This window comes from Cariama cristata, unplaced genomic scaffold (genome assembly GCF_000690535.1).
Source record: "Cariama cristata isolate BGI_N322 unplaced genomic scaffold, ASM69053v1 scaffold6624, whole genome shotgun sequence".
In the NCBI taxonomy this organism is placed as follows: Eukaryota; Metazoa; Chordata; class Aves; order Cariamiformes; family Cariamidae; genus Cariama; species Cariama cristata.
This window is the reverse complement of record NW_009613399.1, coordinates 34,214-54,656: the sequence shown is the minus strand read 5'-3', so window position 1 is coordinate 54,656 and position 20,443 is coordinate 34,214. Positions and strand designations below refer to the sequence as shown.

Below are 20,443 nucleotides of genomic sequence, written 5' to 3'. Positions count from 1 at the left end.
CGTTATAATCAGTGGCTGGGTGTCAGCTTATCGAGGCAGCCAAAAGAAAATGGATCTATCGTTGTATGTATTAACTGCTGGAGCTGCATGTCTGTTTCAGACAGCCTTTACCTTTCTTATGCTTCTGTGTCAAAAATCATGTTTGTTTTTTATCCATAGGCTTGCGGACATAGATGGAAAAATATCTTTTACATAAAAAATGAACACAAACTCCCATATGGTATTTGTTTTGCCATCTCTTCTGATTTTCGAACTGAACTGAGCAGAAGAATAAGCCCGTGCTATATAGGTAAGCAGAATACTTGGGTCCTTCGCAGGGAAGGAAGAAGTATAATTGCATGAGGAGTTTGTGAAGAGCCTGTGTTGCTCTGAGCAGGCTTTCTGCAGCCAAAGGTTTGAAGATTGAGTGCTGATGATACTAGCCCAACTTATGATGTAAATTTCTTACCAAGATACTTATCATTTCAAAGAAAAGCTGCTTTCAACAAGCAAAAAAAGAAAGTCTTAAAAGGGCATCGGAATACTTCCTCCTTGGACTGAATTACTGAAGGATGTGTGCTTCTCAAAAATAGGCCAGTAGAGGACATCTTTCTTTCCTTTCCTCTGTCATCTGCTTGCTCTGCTCAGGAGAGTGTCTCACCACAGGGCAGCAGTAATACCTGCAAGCAATTGTTGCTGTCTGCTCCTTACCCTTTGATACAAAGCTGCTGTGGTTCATCGACACAGTGTGTGTCCCTGTTCCTTACTTGCCTCCCTGCCAAGGCTGCTGCTGTGGCGTGGGACCTTCAGTGGTCCTTTCTCAGAGGACTTCAGGAACAGAGTAAGAGTCAAGACCTGAAGCTATCAAATGATTCCATCTCTGCCTTCCCTTTCATACCTACCTCCCATTCAGAAGAACAATCTCATGACCCTGCCCCTTGCCAATGCAAGGAAGAGCTGACCATCTGGCCTTTCTGTGCAGACCGATAGAGGAATGCCATCAAATGTCCAACTGCTGGCTTTGGAGACTGTTACGAGCATTGGTGAAATCATGCTTTTGTCTTTGGTGGCTTTTTAAGTGAACAAATCTATGGATGAGATGAAGGGAACCCTGATGGCAGGCAGTTAGCAAAGAAAAGCAGGAAAACAGAGCTGGGGGAGTTGGTTATAGAGAGAACAATATGTGTAAGATAGCCATAACACAAGCCCTTGAGAGCACTAGTGGACCATCAGGGCAACTCCTATCAAGATACGTAAGTCTGTCAATCAGATTACACCTGAATTACACAGAGTGGAAGAGAAGAGTTAAGCTTATCTAGCTGTGCTGCTCAGATTATTTGTGCTATTTCATTCATGGAACAATTTAAAAAGAAAAGTATACCCTTTAAAGTCACAAGATTTCAAAGTCACCTCTAGTCAAGTGATGCACAGTGCTTTGAGTTTGTTACAGTATTATACTGAAGCTAAAGGCTCTATTGTGGAAACCAGTGTTTTTAGTTTTATTACAGAACTGAAAACAAACATTGTTTTGTTTTGTTTTTTTAACTTGTCTCAACTTCTCTTGAAAACCTGGTAACAAATTCTGAAACTACATGCTTCTCATTGTTTTAATGTTTCTTGCCGATTCCCAGATCATGTGCGAAGGTTTGGAGAAAACCATGCATCATGCCAGGCTGGAATGTCTAGTTTTTACATTGAGGTCTGTATTAAAGACACCAAACACCTCTCTCTTCACCCCCCCCCGCCCCCCACACTTAAAAGTGTATATTTCAATGCAAATATTAACTGCCTTTTAACGTGCCAGGGAAAAAAATCAGACTTTTCTCATTTCTTTGTAACTGAATCTTGATAAGACTTGCATGATAATTCGCAAATAATCCTTTTACTTTTTATTCCCAAGAATACTTTTGCACCTTACTAAATCCAAAGTTACTTTTCATTTGGAAAAAGAGCATGAATATAACAGAGTATGACATTTTAATTATCCTCTTTAAAGTAATCTGTCTGGTGTAACTTTAACACTAATAATGCTTACCTTCTTGCTTTATAGAGTAATATTCTGTATTATTTAATCTCCCATTTCACCCTAAGGTTATGATTTCTAAAAAACTCTTTTGATAAGAGAATATACTGTTTGTTGCTCTTTTTAAAGTTGTTTACAGCTCAAAGTTTTTAATAACTGTCTAATAACCATATTCTGAGAAAGTCTGAATAATGTTGTCTGTGATCTAGTGGTAATTCCCCACTACTGAGCCAGATGCATCTCCAGCAGCATTTCATTGAATTCACAGGAGATCTAAAGAAAAGCATTTGACTTGTTTTTTTTTTCATGAATATTTAAATATGAATAACATGGCTTTATTTTATTTTTCTTTTAGGATTTAATTATAATGGGAGCCCCTGGATCATTTTATTGGACTGGTTCTGTTTTTGTATACAATACAACTGCAAATACAATCCATGCTTATACAGATTCAAATAACGAAGTGAAATTTGGCAGTTACCTAGGTACTTAAAAATATTTAATACTTTACAAAATTAGAAGCCAAAAAATTACCCTAAATAGCTGATCTTGAAGTGAGTGCACAGTGTTTATCAGTGCTTGCTTTATTAATCCCAGAGGCAACAGTTCTAAAGATGTGTTCTGATTTTGTTAAATGTTACTTGATTATAAGGCTTCCTCTCTGTTCTTTTTACATGGAAACTTCTCAAACATTGGATTTCTGTTTTTATTATCTCTCCACTGAGTTTCTATCAATTCTTGGTTTAGAAGGTAGAAATACACTTCTGATTATCAATGGTTTGCACTTCACTGTTAAGTCTGAAATGCTGCTAAGGGCTTTCATAGCAAAAGAAGTAATGATTTCACATAGAACTGAAATATGAAAGGTTTGTTACAGTGAAAGCTACAAGGAAACAAGTCTTAATTACATTGTTAATAAGGGGAAGTATGCTGTGACCTTAAGAGACAGACTTGCCTCTGATTGTGATTTTTTTCAATTATTTTTTTTTTTTTGTTCCAACCATATCTTACTTTGGATACACGGGAGGGCAAACCTTATCTACAAATGTCTGCGAAGAAAGCCATGAAACTCTTACTCATGTACCTATATCCAAGTAATTAGCTGAATTTAGTGCTAGAATTTGTAGGGGTTTACGCCAAGAACTATCAGCAGCTTCAGTTTTCTCACTACACACTAAGAAAAGCTTGTCTGTCCTTCCTGAATTCCTATGCAAGAATATTTTTGCCTGTGACCATTGGTTTTTGTGTTTTCCCATTCATAGATCCAGTTCATGTGGATAAACATTTCCTGTTTCTGATGTCACTGTTTTGACAGTAGGAAGCAGGCATATGTTATGAAATAACTATTATGTAATACAAAGTGGCTAACGCTTCAGAATTCAGTACTGAGCCTTGCAAAGGCAGCAGCTGGGGTCTGAGGGAAAGTCAAGCGAAAGAGATGCTGAATAGTAAAAGGAGATCAGATACCCAGCTCGCTATGGTTAACCAGGAACATTTCTAACCTTTCATAGGACAAATTAAAAACTTCAGAGAATGCTTGCTCCAGCTTTCCAGTAACAATTAGCAGAAAAAATATTGCACCTGTCTGGGGGAAAAAAGCTTATTCCAGATTTCTGCTCCTACAAGCATAAGAGTGAGAATTTCTCTAATGAATCAGTCAAATCATTGATAGCCAGAAGCCAGATACAGGCAAATGGGTAAAAGCTTGCATAAGGACTGTGCTGGGGAGGGTGCAGGGAAGGCCGTCCTGCACATATGTGGTCTCTCCTACTTCTCTTGGCCAACCAGGACCTGAGATCAGCCAGAGTTTGCTTCACAAATACTTCTGCAGGGACCTTGTGCAGCCGTAACAGCCAGCACACTAGCTCGGCAGAGCCATGTGTCCTCTAAACTTGCCCTTTCTACAGGAAAGTGAAGAAAGGGACCGTTAGCTCATCTCTGTGTCTCTACAGTAGCAGCTGGGATAAACTTTAAATTTTGCACTGTTCCATGCCACTTAAATCTCCACGTTGTTTCCTCATAATAATAGATCATGTAGTTGAAAGAACATACAAGTACCTTCCCTCCCCTCCCTCAGCTTCTGTTCTGTCCCATCTTTGGCATTGTTTAAGGCCAAAATCTATTACGATTAATTCTGTTATCAGAGATATTATTTTTTTTTTAATTCTGAGTTTGCTTCTCCCTTAAATAATGAACAAATATATCCTTACCAAGTGGTGGAGTATATTGTGACTAGAGTGTAATTCAAGCACATGACTAGACATAATTATCTACTTACACTATCCTTCTTCTGGCAGGGACTGAGAAGTTGGCTTCTTTATTTACATTTTTCATTAAACTGTCAAAGAGTAATAATTAACAAATTGGAGACTGCAGGAAAAGCGTGCCAAAGTATCATAACATTTTCTGTAAGTTGGAAGAAACAAAGCTGTTTAAGTACCAGAAAATTAAAAGAAAGAAGGAAGTTGGAAAGAGAATCTGGTGATACATAACTTTTGGTAATATTTCCTTGACTACTTCAGAGTATCTTGGAGATTCATAACTGACTTCTTTAAAAAGAATTAGATAAGTCAGTCAGTCTTTCAAATCAAGTGGGGCTGATGAAGGAGTTATCTTAGGCATTTAGCTGCCTTAAAGAAATCACAAAGTAATAGACAGTTTCTTTTAGGAATCTGAAAATGGCAAATGACATTTCAAAAAACTGTAGTAATGGTAAAGGGAAGACAATTCTGGGCTTGGAAATAAAATTTCATTTGACTATGCCTTTAAATTTAACGGGTCAATTATGTGATCCCCTGGCCCCTCGCCAAACACTGTAATACCACAATAAAAATGAGGACTGATTACTTTTTTTTTTGGTGTGTTTGGCTTTTTGTTTTTTTGTTGGGGGATTTTTTTTTTTCCCTAAAAAAAAGGTTCCTTAGAATTACCAACATTTACACTTCAGCAAAACCAGAATAACTAGAAAATAAAGGTCAGCAAGGTAAATTAAGGTTCATCCACTTAAGCTTAATTTTTTGTTGAATAAGTAAAAACTAGATGTTGACCTTTAAATGATAAATTGCCTTGTTCACCTCTTTTAGCTTAAAATATAAAAAGAAAAAGCTGGCTTAATGAAAGCTTAAGTTCTAGACAATTGTCTTCACAGATGAAAGATTTAAGGCTCGTTCTCATCTGATCCAAGATGATTTTTTCCATTTTCTCTGCATGCTACAAAAATCAAGAGTCATTCAGTAAATGCAAGAGTAGCAGAATATGTTAACTGTCTTCCCTGTTTCAATTTAGTCATAGTGTATTCTTGAAAGAGTAAGGATGACTTGTGTAGCTACGGCTTAAGACATTAGCCTTCAGTTTGCATTTCTGTGGCTGGGCATCTGCACGAAAATGTGGTCCTGTTTGTTAAGAGCTGTCTCCACATATAGCAATACTTTGTTACATAGCTTCATTTACAAAAGCTGATGCAATATTTTCTTATTACATAATCAAGCTTTTGCTCCAATTTGTTCCTGACATTTTCATATATATATACAGTGTTCTATGTGTGTGTGTATGTATGTATGCAAATGCATATAAGTAGCACTACATTTCATTTTTCTGCAGTCCAGTTACAACAATATTCAAAGAGTAACAATTGAATCAAGTGTTTCCACATTGCACCCTATGGACTTTTGATCATTTTTATAGGTATTACAATATGGGCTCACTGAACAATTGCAGAATACATGTTAACAGAAGGTGTTTCCAATTTATTTTATTGGCTTTTAAAGTATGGCAGATAATTGAGATTCTGGGAAGAAATGACTGGCTCTGACACTTGTTTCTGCTTGCTGGAACTTACTGTTTGTACTGACCTTTTGCTTATGTTTTAAAAATTGCCTTTTCTGTTTTCATTGCTAACTTGCATGAGGTCTGAATATCAGACTCACAATAATTTGTGGTGCTGACATGCTCCCATTTTTTTTCTTTATATAGCATTTCCAGTATTGAATAATGCATTTCTAATTTACAGGATACTCTGTTGGAGCTGGACATTTTCTGACATCAGCCAGTACAGAAATAATTGGAGGGGCTCCCCAACAGGAGCAGACTGGTAAAGTAAGAGATTGTCTATATTATTGATTTGAAGGATATACCCCCACATGCCCACCCATGATTTTCCCATTTAGATTAATGTATTAAAGACAAGTATCAGATAGATATGATTTCTTACAGAGCGAAAAGTCAAAGAAGGAATGAGGGAAGATAGTCTAGATAACATGGCTGTGAGCTATGGTATTAGAGAAAGGTACATGTAGGAAATAGTAAATAGCTGTGCCTTGTGATATTGTGTGTTGCTTGGCTGATTCTCTAGCACATGCTGTAGATAAAGCACAGGGAAGTATGTCAGATTACTGTTTGCTGAACTCCATTTATATTTTATTTTTGTTTTAGGCATACATTTTTAGCATTGAGAAGCAACTAAATATTCTATTTGAACTAAGGGGTAAAAAGGTAAATCTTTCATACTACTTTTCTGCACCTTAGAACTTCTAGCATGTCTTCATCAGAATTATAAAATACTGTGATTCCTTGTTTGCACGCAGCTTGGTTCTTACTTTGGAGCTGCAGTTTGTGCTGTGGACCTGAATTCAGATGGCCTCTCAGACTTGCTAGTTGGTGCTCCAATGCAAAGTACCATCAGAGAAGAAGGAAGAGTTTATGTCTATATCAATTCAGGTTCTGTAAGTATTTTCTCTTAAAAACACATGGTAACGCAGTCCTTCTAGTATGGTAAGCTAAGAAGAAGAGTTTTCCTCTCTCTGATCATACAATATTTCAGGATGTAGGAAAAACAACTCTAGAACCATGATGACAATCCCAACAGGACTGTGTAGCACACCTGCAAAGGCTAGCTGTATAAACCATACCACATTGTCACTTAGACTAGTGTTAGAACTGAGGACAGATGGGTTTTGTTTCATAGTAACTTCAGGTGGTGACAGCCTGCCGCTACAGCCTCTTTGCAAGCTCTCCTCCATTACCATGCTTATCACTGAACTGGCATGTGAAGAGCAACTTATTTAGCACTTCAAAAACAAACAAGGAATTAAAAATTTGCACGCAGTTAGTGGTACCAGTCAGGAAAGAGACTGGTAGTCCTCAGTTTGGCAGATAAAGTAACTGGACAGACCATGCATTAGAATTAGCTTCCTTTTATTCTTTTTAAGGATCAAAAGTGAAAGTACAATCACTGTCTTTTGTGTGCTTTTGAATTTGTCTGGCTTTGTAAATTTTATCTTTGTATCTTATTTGCCTTCCTTCCTCTCCACACTAGTACATAAGTATTCTCTTATGCTTGCAATTAACATTTTCTTAATGTGTTTTTCTCACAGAGAACCAAGTCACTCCAGGATACCTACAACTAAGGCACACACAATAGCTCTGAAGCAGCTACTGTTTACTACTTTCTTAGCAAACACAGTTTTCTCAGAGCAGTAAGCCCCTGTATCCTGATAGAAGCTTGCTGCTGTTTACAAGTGTTTGCTATGGGAACACATTGCTGTTCTCTTTCTTAAAGAACAACTTTCTTATTCTTTATTATTCTTACACTAAATACCATTGATAATACTTGCTTCTGCACCAAGGAGTTCAGTAGGATTATATATTGGCGTCCAAGGCAGTTTTAACATTCGGACTAGTATTCCAGGTCACCTGGAAGATACTCTGTTAATGTGCCATTGACTCTGTTTTCCTTCAGGGGGCAAAGATGGTAGAACTGGACGTAGAGCTCAGCGGGAGTGACTCATATGCAGCCAGGTTTGGAGCATCCATAGCCAATCTGGGAGACATAGATAATGATGGTTTTGAAGGTAAGTATATAAAGAAAAGCCCTTGGGTTTAATTCTCTCTGAGCAGTGGACTGTCACTGACCTTTCTTTTCTAGGCCACTGGTTTGAAATAGAGCTGTTTCACAGTCATTGATGTGTAATACCGAGAGATTAGATTCTGTCGCTTTATTAAAGAGCATGAACATAAGGTGATGACATAGTCTGTAACTTTGGGTGCTGGACCTCAAGTAGAATTCCTAATCCTGTTTTAGACATTTGAGGCAACTGTTGGAGAACAATTTGGTGATTTTATAACATCATAAATAAAAATTACACATTGAGTCAAGATCTGCTTCTGTGTCACCAATAGCAAGTACTAAACACATGGGGATATTGAAAACAACACACAACCTGGGAGGCTATTGTGGGACTACTTCTTAGTCAGGCTCTCAGGTGACTCATGCCTAGCGTGGGCCCCCAGTGGATGGAGAACACAGGGAAGGACTTCGACGGTCATGGCCCCATAGTGAATTCAAAATGTTAATGGGGCTCTGAGGGAGCTTTTTCTTCCCATTGTCTATACAGCAGGATCTATTTCAAGCACATAAGGTTAGATGCCTAAACAGAAACTGAAAATATCCTCCCTTCCTTCCCCACCACCCGGGCTGAAACACCCTCTCTAAATACAGTATGTGCTGAAATTTCCATTGATGTTGTTGAGGTGGAACCTGCTCAGAGGGCAGAGGCATTCAGTCTCCAGACTTGTGTCTGACTTCTGTAATAAGTATAAAATTAATAAACATTGAAAAGAGAATGCCATGTGAAAGTTATAGATAAAAAGTATTTTAGTTATAGAAAACAGATGAAAGGATGTAAGATGTGTTATAACATCTAGAAAGACTCTCATGGCCTTCTACTTCCCTTCTGCTTCCAGTCAAGGCTGCCTAAAATATATTTGCTACTGAAAGCCCCATGGTCTACTGCTCTCAGCTTCTTTCCTTCCAAGACCATTCACTAGCTGGTTAGGTAGCCTGTGAAAACACAGACAACTAGGAGGCCTCCAACTAGACTGAAGACAAGCAGAGGGGACCTGGCCCAGTGGCTTCATTCATCTTGTCATGATTTCAAACAAATAGGAATGGCCAGTATTGCTGTCTGAAAAACTGGCGTGTGCTCCCCTCCAGCAGAAGAGCAGGAACAATAGGCTGTGTAGGGACGGGATAAAAATATGAGAGGCATTTTCTACTATTCAAAAATTCATAAATGGTTTCAGTTTTTCCATCATCAAAACTTGGACGGTATGTAGGGAGTTAATATCCTTTGTGCAAAAACTGTTGGCTTTTTCTGGGCCGTATCTTTACTAAGTTCACCTCTTTCTTCATACTTCTGAATTACCATTTTTATTTGCAGTTACGATCCATGGTTCTCCTTTCACTTTTTCCTTTGTCTTACTCTTTCCTTTGTCTTCTGTTCTTGGTCCTGTTCCGTAACCTGCAAAGCTTGGAACAGTCATTCTTTTCTTGTCTGGTCTCCTTTTCCTTAAAGCAGACTTTTTTTTTTTACCTCCTTTGGTACCTGTTCCTCAAACTCTTGTTAAATTTGGTTTTTCCCATTTTGCATTACCTTCACAATTTTATACACAAATTTCAGTTTTTGCCCCAAAACATTTGCAAACTGCAAAGGAAAACCATATCCAAATGTAAGACTGGGGAACAGAGAAGTAAAATCAAATTAATAGCAGCATAGCAAAGTGGATATATGACACAGAATGTAATGTAAAATGGGCATCCTAAAACTGCAGAAGGAGGCAGAGCAAACGAGTGGATTAGCTTTTGAAGGGAACAAAAACGTTGAAAAGAAAAAGTGGAGGCAATATTAAGAGTGGCAGTAGGAAAAGAAATTTCTAAGAAAAACAGCTGGAAGCAAAATATAAAGAGAAATTGGGTGTTAGGAACCATTTGTCTGTAGTAAGTAATAAAAAAGCACAGCAGAGCCAACTTCTTCAGTGATCTAAACCATCAGTATCAGCCCTGTGAAGATAATGGTGTGCACGCTGGTGTAGAATCTGACCTTCTCAAGAATATATGTGTAATTTTAATTAGCATAACTTGGCTGTCCTATTTTCATCTCACCAGTAGAGAGGCATAACATATTTTGTGTGTTTTAGTCACCAAAGAATGGATTCAATCAATATAGATTCAATCAGAGAATTGTTCAGTAAAACCAAATCATCAGAGCTTTGCTTTTCTTGTGATTTTGGTTTGGTGCAGCATATGGTATTTCTGATTTGCAGGTAGTTCAGTTTTGCTTATTTGTAAATGAAAGTTCACGATTATTAATTTATATTAGTGACTTTCAAGATGATGTAGTTCATCTCCCTCCACCTCTCTCCCTCCCTCTACTTGTTGGTTAACAACCTCTGGCTATTTGAACCATGGGGCTTTTAGGTAAGGGCTCTTGAGGGTGAGTGGGTTGGTTGGTTGGTTTGTTATGTGCCACCACACCCCTCTGGGATTAAACCAACTAGGCATAAAAAATATCCCTTGTATATACCAACTACCTTCATTTACTTATTAAATGCTTGTTCAAGCCTGTTATCATCTGTTAAGGACATCTAGTAGAAAAATGAATGTTTATTTCAGGCAGTGTAGTAACAGTACTTCTTCTGTTTCAGTGAGTTAATCCCTGTGGGACTAGCAGAGTGTAGGAAAGTCATCATAGCTCCATAATGACAAGGCTTGGGGTTTTTGGGGGGTTTTTTTGTTGTTGTTTTTTTTTTTAAAGACCATGATAATTTTGGCTATTCTCCATGATAATCTCTTAACCTCTTAAGGGTCAAATACAGCATTTGTAGGAACAGACTTTGTCTCGAACAAAATGGCTGTATTTGGCCCTTGTTTTCCAGAAACATAGTGCTTAAGGCAGAGTCAGGTTACTGAGCTGGTTTGTGTTGTTTCCACTTGCTTTGTATCTATCTTCTGCACTTCTTTTGAATTCAGTCAAATAAATTTGGTCTGGCATTGATTTGGTGCATCTGGCATTGATGCATCATGATTTAGATTTCTTTAACTCTTCCTTGTTCGTATTTCCTAGTCAACTGATTATTGTTAAATTGTTTTTCCACAGATGTAGCAATTGGGGCTCCACAAGAAGACAATCTAAAAGGGGTTATTTATATATACAATGGCAGGGAGGATGGAATAACACCATCATTTTCACAGGTACGCTTTGTCAATGAAAAATAATCAACCCAGAAAAACCTTAAGTTTAAACTTGAGAGGGTTTTCCCTTCATTTAACACTCAGACCATCTGAGGTACTTTAAAAGACTTCAGAAATTTTTTACATAGTCTGAGATTTCCAGTCATAATATAACCTGTCATAGAAAAATAAATTGTTTTGGAGGCCTCAGACAGGGTTTATGGGATATAACATTTGCAGTAATTGAGGAATATTACTTTCAGCGGTATGCTTTCACAGGTAAGCATGTAACTGCCTTCAGCAGCAGGATGGTTGTGCTGACATTTTTCATTGGAAATTGTAACTCAAAGATTAGCTTTCCAGTAATAATTTTCTCTTCTGTTTTTTTCCTCCTCAGAGAATACAAGGACATCAAGTCAGTAATTCTTTAAGCATGTTTGGACAATCCATAGCAAGTGGCATTGATGCAGATAACAATGGTTATCAAGGTGAATTAAACAATTTTGTTTATTTTTCATTTTTAAAAGAGGAGAGATTCATAGGGAACAACCCCACTGTGCTAGTTGTTACTTTTAACAGAAGCAAAATCTGTTATTAAGATGACATGTCACATCTTGCATTTTGGGAATTTAAAAAAAAAAGGTAAAGCTGAGGCCAAGCAGTCAGTTTTTGTGGTCATCTAACTGTTATTTAAGGACTGAGAACAATGTGACAGTAAGATCATAGTGCACATGAGGAAGAAAAACGTAATTTTTATTTTTACTGCAGCCATCTCATCTGCTAATGTCACAATGAGCTAGTTTGGGCACTGGAAGCAGTTTGTTGTCCAGGCTAGTGTGCTAACCTAAAAAACCTACTAGTCTTCACATGGTCTGAATTTTGCCAGGAGTCACTGAGGTCCTTGACTCTCAGTTTGTGTGAACAACGCATTAACCTGATGCAGGGCTCAGGGAGTTGGATTCAGACTGTTGTGGAGGTCTTACGGGCATGACACAGAAGTGCTAATTTGGCATAAAACAAATTAGCTGGTTCTAAGTATATACTCATTATTTTATATATATTGTGAAAATATTTTGACATTTTGCAGATCAGCATTATGTCAGGTCAGGTATTGCCTGTCCTGCCCCTGTGGGTGTAAAAGCATAAAGTTGTCATGAACTACATGTTATATGCTCTGGCTAAGTCAAGAGAAAAATTATCTAGGTTAATTTGTAATGTTCGGTTAAGACGTAGTGTACAAGTAGTCTGCTGTCAGGTCACCTATCGTTTACTGATTTGGGAGTCACATGCTCAGACCCTTATCATTTAGACTCATCTGACGATTCAATTTTGCTGCCTCATTTGAGAGGTATATATACTGTGTGTATTTCTTTCCTTATTGCATGAATAGTTTTCAGTTAGTTTGGAATAAATTAAATAATTTTTTTCTATCTATCTCTATGTGTAATTTCATACATACGATATATATAGTTATAGATATATAACTGAATTTTTTATGTGTATAGCAATATTAAATATTTAGATTGAAAAGAAGGCAAGTGCTTCCTATTTAGCTGCATTGTCCTTCAGTATCAGCCGCTTAAATGTGGAACAGAAATCAAATCATCACGTTACCAATACTTGCAAGTCCAGCAAATTAGCATGCAGCATTAATGGACAGTGAACAAGTATTTGAGGAATCATCTTCTAGATGGAGAACACCACCTTTTATTATTAGGATATACCTTTTAATAAATAAAGGGCAAATGGTGTTTTAATGCTGACCAAAAGGTGAATATGCTACAAGATGCTTGTACCTAAGAAGCTAAGAAGTAATTCCGGTTGCCAAATTATGCTTATTGATCCTTTTTTTTTTTTTTTTTTTTTTAACAGATGTAGCAGTTGGTGCATTTCTCTCTGATTCTGCTGTGGTGCTGAGGTGGGATTGCTACATTTCAGTGTTTTTAAAGACCATACCATTTAACTCTATTTTTTAATGCAATTTAATAAAACTCAGTATTATATTTTAACCTCATGATATTCTTCTTAATGTGTTGAACTTCTGTCATTAGGCTCTAGAATGCTCTATAACTGAAACATTTAAGTAAATGCCTTGAAGAAAAAGAAAATATCATTCTGAACCTTCTTGAGGCAATAAGTAATGTGCATACAACTATTTGGATTCTGAAAAATGCAGATAGCTTAAAAAATTGTTATAAAATACAGAAATAGATTCTGTCAGAGATTGTTAGATTCTGCAGAGATTCTGCAGGCTATTTCTGAAGTGTTTTGTTAACATTAACTCTTTTCTATTCTTAGAACAAAACCAGTGATAATTGTTGAAGCTTCTTTAAAACATCCTAATTCAATAAATCGAACTAATTTAAACTGCATGGAAAATGACCAGCCTGCCATCTGTATTAATTTAGAGATATGCTTTACCTATACAGGACGAGAGGTACCTGGTTATATTGGTAAGCTACTTGGAAAAAATTCCAGTATATGTATTAATTTTAAATGCACCTATTTACAGAATAATGCTATTATGCTATTTCAGATGGTCCCTTTCATAGCATCATAATAACGAGATCCGTCATTTTGATAGGTTTGTGAATGAGATAGTATGTCATTAGGGTTTGCAAAGAAATAGAGTGCACTTATTCTGTGAACACTTTCTTTTCCATAGTTGCCCAGGGGCCATACTCTGTTTTGCACAGGGCCCAACAGGAGTGTCTGTCAAGTTTGTCTGAACTTCCCACCTGCAAATGTCTGGGCTGATGCTTTGCAATTAGATAGGGAATTAATGGTTGGTGAATGTCTTTTGTTAATGTAGAATCAAATGGATTATTCAGGATGATATTCAGATGTCCTCTAAAAGCAGTCCTCTCAGACATGGACCAACCATACAGGACTGCTGTAGGATACAGTCTTCCACTTAGCAATAGCGAAAAGACATTGCCTTCATAAAGCAGCTCAAGCACCTGATCGTACCATTATGGAATATTATGTGAAAGAGAGGGAGTCCTATCAGAATTACTGAAAAATATATCTTTTATTATATTTTATATAATGTATATTTTGCTTTTGGCAAAAACTGGTATTGCTTGAAGCAGTATCTATTGGAGGGAATATTCACGGTGAACTTACTTAAAATAATTTACTGTCTAAATTTGACTGTATTGCCTGGTTGCTTGTAACCTGTCACATGCTATTAGTAAACTGCAAGCAGCCCTGCAAATACATGGTATATAAAACCAAATTGCTTAAATCTCCTATATGAGAATATACAATATCTTTTAGGAACACATTACAGAGAACACATCCAACAACGAACTGTAAAGTTGCGAGTTCAGATCTTCTGAAAATCATATTTGTTATGAAAGATGAGCAGTCAGACTGGATTTTACCCTTGCTAGATTTGGACATAAGACTTTTCAACTTAAATAGAAAAGACTACTGGAAATTCTAGATATCCTAACTCAACTTTTGGCAGAGATTAAGAACTAATAGATCAGTAATGCTGTGAAACTTATCTGCAATTTGTTATCATAGCAATTCATGCTAACTTAAATAGAAAAAACTGTGAGGTTAAACAATATTTGTGAGTGTCTGACTTGTCTGTTTGTTGAAATTTAATGTCAGCCGTGTAAGTAACTGAAGCAAGTTTTCTTTAAATAGATTCTGGTAGAAAACTATAAATATAACTTGGCAAAACGATCTGTAATGTAAAAGCATGTATCGGGTCAGTCATGATGCAATCAAATTTCAGAGGGCTAGAAGCTTTCTTTGGGTATGGACTTATGTCAGAGGATTTTTAAGCAGAGCATTTCAAAATGGATATTATGGAACATACTTAAGGAAGTGAGTCAGAGGATGTAATTTCTGTATTAAATTCATGACAATTATAACACTTAAAGTTTTTATAACTTCTGTTTTTCCTGGGTTTTATTTTGCAGTATTGCTTTATAATCTGAGTGTTGATGTGAATAGAAAAGTGGATACACAAGCAAGATTTTATTTTTCCTCCAATGGAACATCTGATACGATCTCAGGAAATGTAAAGATTTACAGCAAGAATATTGCCTGCAAAGATCATCCAGCATTTATGAGGGTAATGTAATTTTCAATAAGTATTGCCCTGTAAATCCTTTGTTCTCCTTTGAAAAGCACACATGCTGCAAAAGAACCTATTTTGTTTACAACTGGGTCACATCATTTTGGAAGTAAAATATTTGTGTTCATAACTTCCATAGTTAATATATTTTAATTCTGATGCTTTCTCAGCTTTCTGTGGGGAAGTCAGTGGGTCTGACATTTCTTATGTCTGTGAGAATGTGCATAATAATAATCACAGTGACAAAGTAGGACATGAGCATTCTTGATGTTTTCTCACCCTTTTTATGGCTGACAGATCAAAGACTGAGGCCAGTTTGGAGCAACCAAGAAGATATGGTATAACATGCATTTTCTGCCAAACATTTCTGATGGAACTTTCCTATGTCATCCTTAGTGCAAAATCTTTAAACATGTAATTACACAGAGATGCTTATTATGTTTCGTCATTTGTAACTATTTCAAAGAACACATGTATGGTCTTGCTCCCCTCTTTACTGTGAGTAGGTGAGGTAGGCTCACCTGATAAGAAAAGAATCTGTTCCTGATCTAGAGGAAGTGAAATGAAGATGATTGCTAGAACAGAGTCTGTAGTTGAGGTTTGTAGTGTGGTCTGGTTTGGAATTTGTTGCAAGGAGCCAAAGGCTAGCAGGGCATGAAGAAGAACACTTGCTTGGAATTGACTTTTTTCCTGCAAGGAATGCAGCAGTCACTAAGGGAAATACTCAGAGAATCAAGAGGTGGAAACAGGGTAGGAAGAGCACTCGCAAGAGTTTCATTAATGAATTTAGAGCTGAGCAATATGAAGAATGTGCACTGTGCTGAAAAAGTGATCCCTCTACTCTTCTGCTCACAAAACTGAAGCCTGCACAGTTAGATCTTTCTCTTGGATATACCAACCTGAATCCTGGACCAGATTAGTAGTGAACATGGTTACAGTTCTGTGTCTGTGAAGGTGTAGAGACAACTTTGTTGTAGAAGGAATCTGCTGGTAGAAGTGCTTCAGAGGAGAAACCACTGAGGTAGAAGTGCTGCCAGGGCAAGTGGGCGTTCGGCAGGAGGCTGTTGGAGACCTGCAAGGTGTCAGCTAGCCAGAAGGGCCTGTACCAACACCAATCGTAGGGATGGTACCAGCTACTCAGCAGGAGGAAGTTGGCTGTTGGTTTCTCCAGAAGTAGAGTTTGATCCAACAGCAAGCATCCTTTGAAACTGAGGATTGTACTGACTTGGAAATACGTTAGTAAGAATCTAGTCAGTAAGATCCTAATTGCAGTAGTAGTCTCAAAGTCACTGTTGCCCTGGAGGAAATGAACTGTCGTATTCATGCTTGATGTATCCCTCTGAAGGATGAATGAGGGACCTGTTTTGAAAATAAAACCAGCTGCAATCAGGACAAGGATATAATATTTTTAAGGCCACTCACTGGACAAGAAAGAATAAAAGTGATTCAGTCTATCAAACATCTTAGAAGCTTGCCTATTCCAACAAAAATTTTGGAGAATAAATGGGAAGAACTTGTAGTCCTAAACAACAGTCAAACAATAAAAACGAATGGACACAGAGGAACTATGTTTTATTAAACTCAGAAAAAATAGACTTACCTCCTTTAAGACCTTATTGAAGAGAGAAAATAATTCTTTAGAGAAATACTAAGGACAGAGAATATTTAGATGAAAGGGGAAACAAGGGTAATAAAATTATGGACTAGGTTGCCTAGCCTTTTCTTTAAAATCCTCAAGGTAGCAATTCTGTGACCTTTTGAAACAAACATCTATTAGGATGACTGGTGCAGTTGATCTTGCACAGAGGCTGGGAAATAGAAAGACTTAATTTTGTACAGCTACAAAAAAAGCCTACGGGGGAAGAAGTCTTCCATGTATTTTTCTTCTTCCTTTCTTTTACTTCTTTTTTGCTCATGACACTATTAGTAGCCAATTCTTCACGATAAAGCTTTGGGATAGAAAGGAAAGCTTATGTTACCTACTGGAAAATTGCCCAGATGCATCTCAACTGATAGTTGCACCTAAGTGAATGTTACTTACAGAAGCAATGGCAAATTGCCACTTACTGATAAGAGTTTTGTAAGCTAAGAGAGATCTGACTGACAGTGGACCTTGTACAGATTGCTGTACCAGCCTCAGCAGGTATATGTGTAGGAGGAAGGATATGATTTGGCTCATCACTTCCTATAGTCTATCATTACTATTTTTTCCTCCATAGAATTCAATTTTCTTTTTAATTCTTAATTAATAGCATTATAAGCATCTCCTTCCACCCACTCAGGTTTCTGTACTTGTATGAAGCTCCTAAAGTTAAGTAAGTGTGAATGCCTGTCAAGTACAGGCCTTGCAGATGATGTACGTTTTATGTATTTTGAGTAAAGACTAATTAATAGCTAATTAGTATAATGGAAGTAATATAAAGCAGATGCAGAGAAGACCTTGTGGAAAATTATTATGAATTAGATAATGTGTGATTTGGCCAAAGCAAGCTTGCAGATAAGAATTAAAGTAGTGGCCATGTGGAGGGACAATCAGTGTCTGTCTATCTCCTACACTTAGGGAATAATTTAATCAGGTTTGCTATTGTTAGTACTCAGTGCTTCAAGCTGTTCAGTTTTCACAAGTAGGTAGTTTGGGCTGTGATCTGCAACATTCCTACACAGTCAAGGCTTCATGTACAAAATGGTCATTTATTGAGGAGTTTAATCTTTTTAATACAGAATAGGAAATAGAGACGCAGAAGAATAAAATGCAGCCATGACTTGATTTAGTGGTACTGTGGCAGAACTCCTTTTGATTTCATACAGAAATATCCATGGGTTTTGTGTGGCATTATCCCTCTGGTTAACTTTCTCCATTTTAGCCAGCTTTTGCCTGTATTTCTATTTGGGCAGTACAGCATTTCATAGGTGTGTTAAAGCACTATTATTGACAGAAATTGGTTCACTATTCAATAAGACTTCTTTTAATAAAAGAGTCTTCCATTCTGAAATGCCTGATGCTATCATTGAATGTATTATGCTTTTCTGCATTTCTGATTACCTCTTTCAGTATCAAAGATGTCTGGAAAAGTAAATGAGCCATATGGCATCTGAAATTATTCTGCATGTAAAAAATAAGTGTTCCTGTTTAAGTTAGTACTAGGGAACCTTATAATCTTTAAAACATAAGCATACATGTCTTGTCTTATATGATTAACTTATTAGGTTTCCAATTTTCATAGAAAGATGTAAGGGATATCTTGACTCCTGTACATGTTGAAGCAAGTTATCATCTGGGGCATCATATTCTACAGGAAAGAAACACTCAAGAATTTTCACCACTTCAACCTGTTCTTCAACGGAGGAAAGAAAAAGATGTTATAAAAAGCAAGGTTAGTGTGTGAGTTCTCTTGCTTCAAATGCAGTAAGTAAATATTCACATTTTAATCTTCAGTTAAAAAAGAGCTTCACACATCCATAGCATGTGAAGGAATGCATTTTCCAGATGAGCACCTAGTGCCTTGATCTTAATTAATAAACCAGCATGCTAAGAAATGCCTAATTTTTCAGTAAAAAAAAAAAATCTGTGCAGAAGTAGTATACAATTTGTATTACGATTTAAAAAAAAAAAAGGTATATGCAGAGAACTTGCAAGAATATGTAATATTATATACCTCAGAACACACAGGTTTGAAAAATTCATTCTTTCTCAACTACACAGGATGAGTCACTTTGCCGCATGAAATTGTTCTTTAAAATTAATTCTGTGTTAAATACACAATGTCATGTTGGTATTAATATTGAAGTGTTTCAACAATATTAGTTTCAACAATATTTCAGTATTAGTTCCGTGAAGGTACTGCAGGTTTTCAAACACAAAGTCAGGGGAGGAGGGGGGGATTGTATTCTGTATCCTTAAATGAGTATGAAATGAACTTTTTCCCAAAAAAAAACCTTATTAAGAGTTAATAGACATTTACTCTGACTTAAGCAAAAGTCAGGATGCTCCAAATTTTTAACTACCACATGGTTATAAACTCTTATGACTTTTCACAAACAGTAAGCTTCGTGTAATTCAGATACAGTTGACTATCAGAACTCTGAGATACATAAAAGCTCCTTTAAATAGCATGCTTTTCTTTTTCATCTTCAAAATTTTATTTGAGAAACCACAGAGTTAGAGAGAAAGACGATGTTGTTGAATATAGTGACACAAATGTGCTCTATAGCATAGTGATAACCAAGGCACAGACAGATGCAACTCATGGTGTCTCTAGTCTCATCAGACCTTACTAACAGTATGATCAGTAAAGTTTGTGTAATGAAACTCTCTTGCAAAAGTTAATATGCTGTATCATAGGAGAGACAGCAGAGACCTCAGTTCTGGATCCTCTAAAACACTGCCCTTTTTATGCACTGCTTTTAAAAAAATCAGCTGAACATACACCCACTGGTTTAACTGTGAGACACTGAGTCTGGAAAACCTCTCTGTTCTTATTCTAGGCATGCAGAATAAGTTTGGAAAATGGCAAATCATAGCCTGATTGAATTGTTTATAACAGCAAGAGCTATTAGCAAATTTCAGATACTTGGTAACAAGGTGATAGGTTTCTTTCTTTGGAAATACTTTTACTCACTATAATATGCATAATACACTGAAGTGCTTATTTGTCTTTTATAGTTTGTTTTTGCAAGATTTTGCTCCCAAGAAAATTGTTCTGCTGACTTGAGAGTTTCTGGAAAAGTTGCTTTTCCAAAGTAAGTATAATGTGGCTTTCATTTTTTTGAAAGAGGTTCAATAAGATTTTATCTAAATTATTCCTTAATCTTTTGTATGTGAAGAACATTAATTTGCAAAAGTAAACTATGGACTCCCTGAGAAAATACGAGGAGTAAAGCTGTGTTTAGTTGAAGAATATTTTTAAATCGTAAATCTTCCAGGAAACATAACAGAAATGTATATAATTGAAGAACTGTTCTTGCATAATTAGAAGATTCTACAGCTTATAAATTGTATCTTCTTCACAGAAAGTTAAACTTATATTCTACGCCTTGTATATAACTGGGCTAACATACCGTGCACAATGCATACTCATGTATGCATACAATATGTAGACATCATAATTAAGGTTAAATTGACAAGCTATCAATTATTTCTGCTGCTCTTATGAATATACTGTACTTGCACTGTACAAAGAAGATACTTCAGTTTTGTACTAAGACATTGTTATATTTATTATTTCAATTATAGAATAATTGAGTGGCTCTTTTTCCTCATTTACTGAAGAATATTACATCTTCAGTTTTATACTGCTGATTGAGACACCAGATGGTTGAATATTATGGGAGGTTTAGACTT

General features: G+C 36.6%; 1 protein-coding gene across 1 annotated transcript in view; it reads left to right on the top strand.

Moving 5' to 3' along the window:
- Positions 1–12: 12 nt before the first annotated feature.
- Positions 13–20,443, top strand: part of ITGA4 (integrin, alpha 4 (antigen CD49D, alpha 4 subunit of VLA-4 receptor)) — a gene marked incomplete at its 5' end in the record, with an annotated part of 29,706 nt that continues 9,275 nt past the window's right edge. Inside the window, 15 exons of the mRNA XM_009698992.1 lie at positions 13–63; positions 160–289; positions 1,611–1,678; positions 2,358–2,487; positions 6,012–6,097; positions 6,434–6,493; positions 6,586–6,723; positions 7,740–7,851; positions 10,936–11,030; positions 11,407–11,497; positions 12,882–12,927; positions 13,308–13,462; positions 14,945–15,099; positions 18,327–18,476; positions 19,766–19,842. Coding sequence (XP_009697294.1) covers positions 13–63; positions 160–289; positions 1,611–1,678; positions 2,358–2,487; positions 6,012–6,097; positions 6,434–6,493; positions 6,586–6,723; positions 7,740–7,851; positions 10,936–11,030; positions 11,407–11,497; positions 12,882–12,927; positions 13,308–13,462; positions 14,945–15,099; positions 18,327–18,476; positions 19,766–19,842 — 1,544 coding nt within the window. The remainder of the gene's footprint in view (positions 64–159; positions 290–1,610; positions 1,679–2,357; positions 2,488–6,011; positions 6,098–6,433; positions 6,494–6,585; positions 6,724–7,739; positions 7,852–10,935; positions 11,031–11,406; positions 11,498–12,881; positions 12,928–13,307; positions 13,463–14,944; positions 15,100–18,326; positions 18,477–19,765; positions 19,843–20,443) is intronic.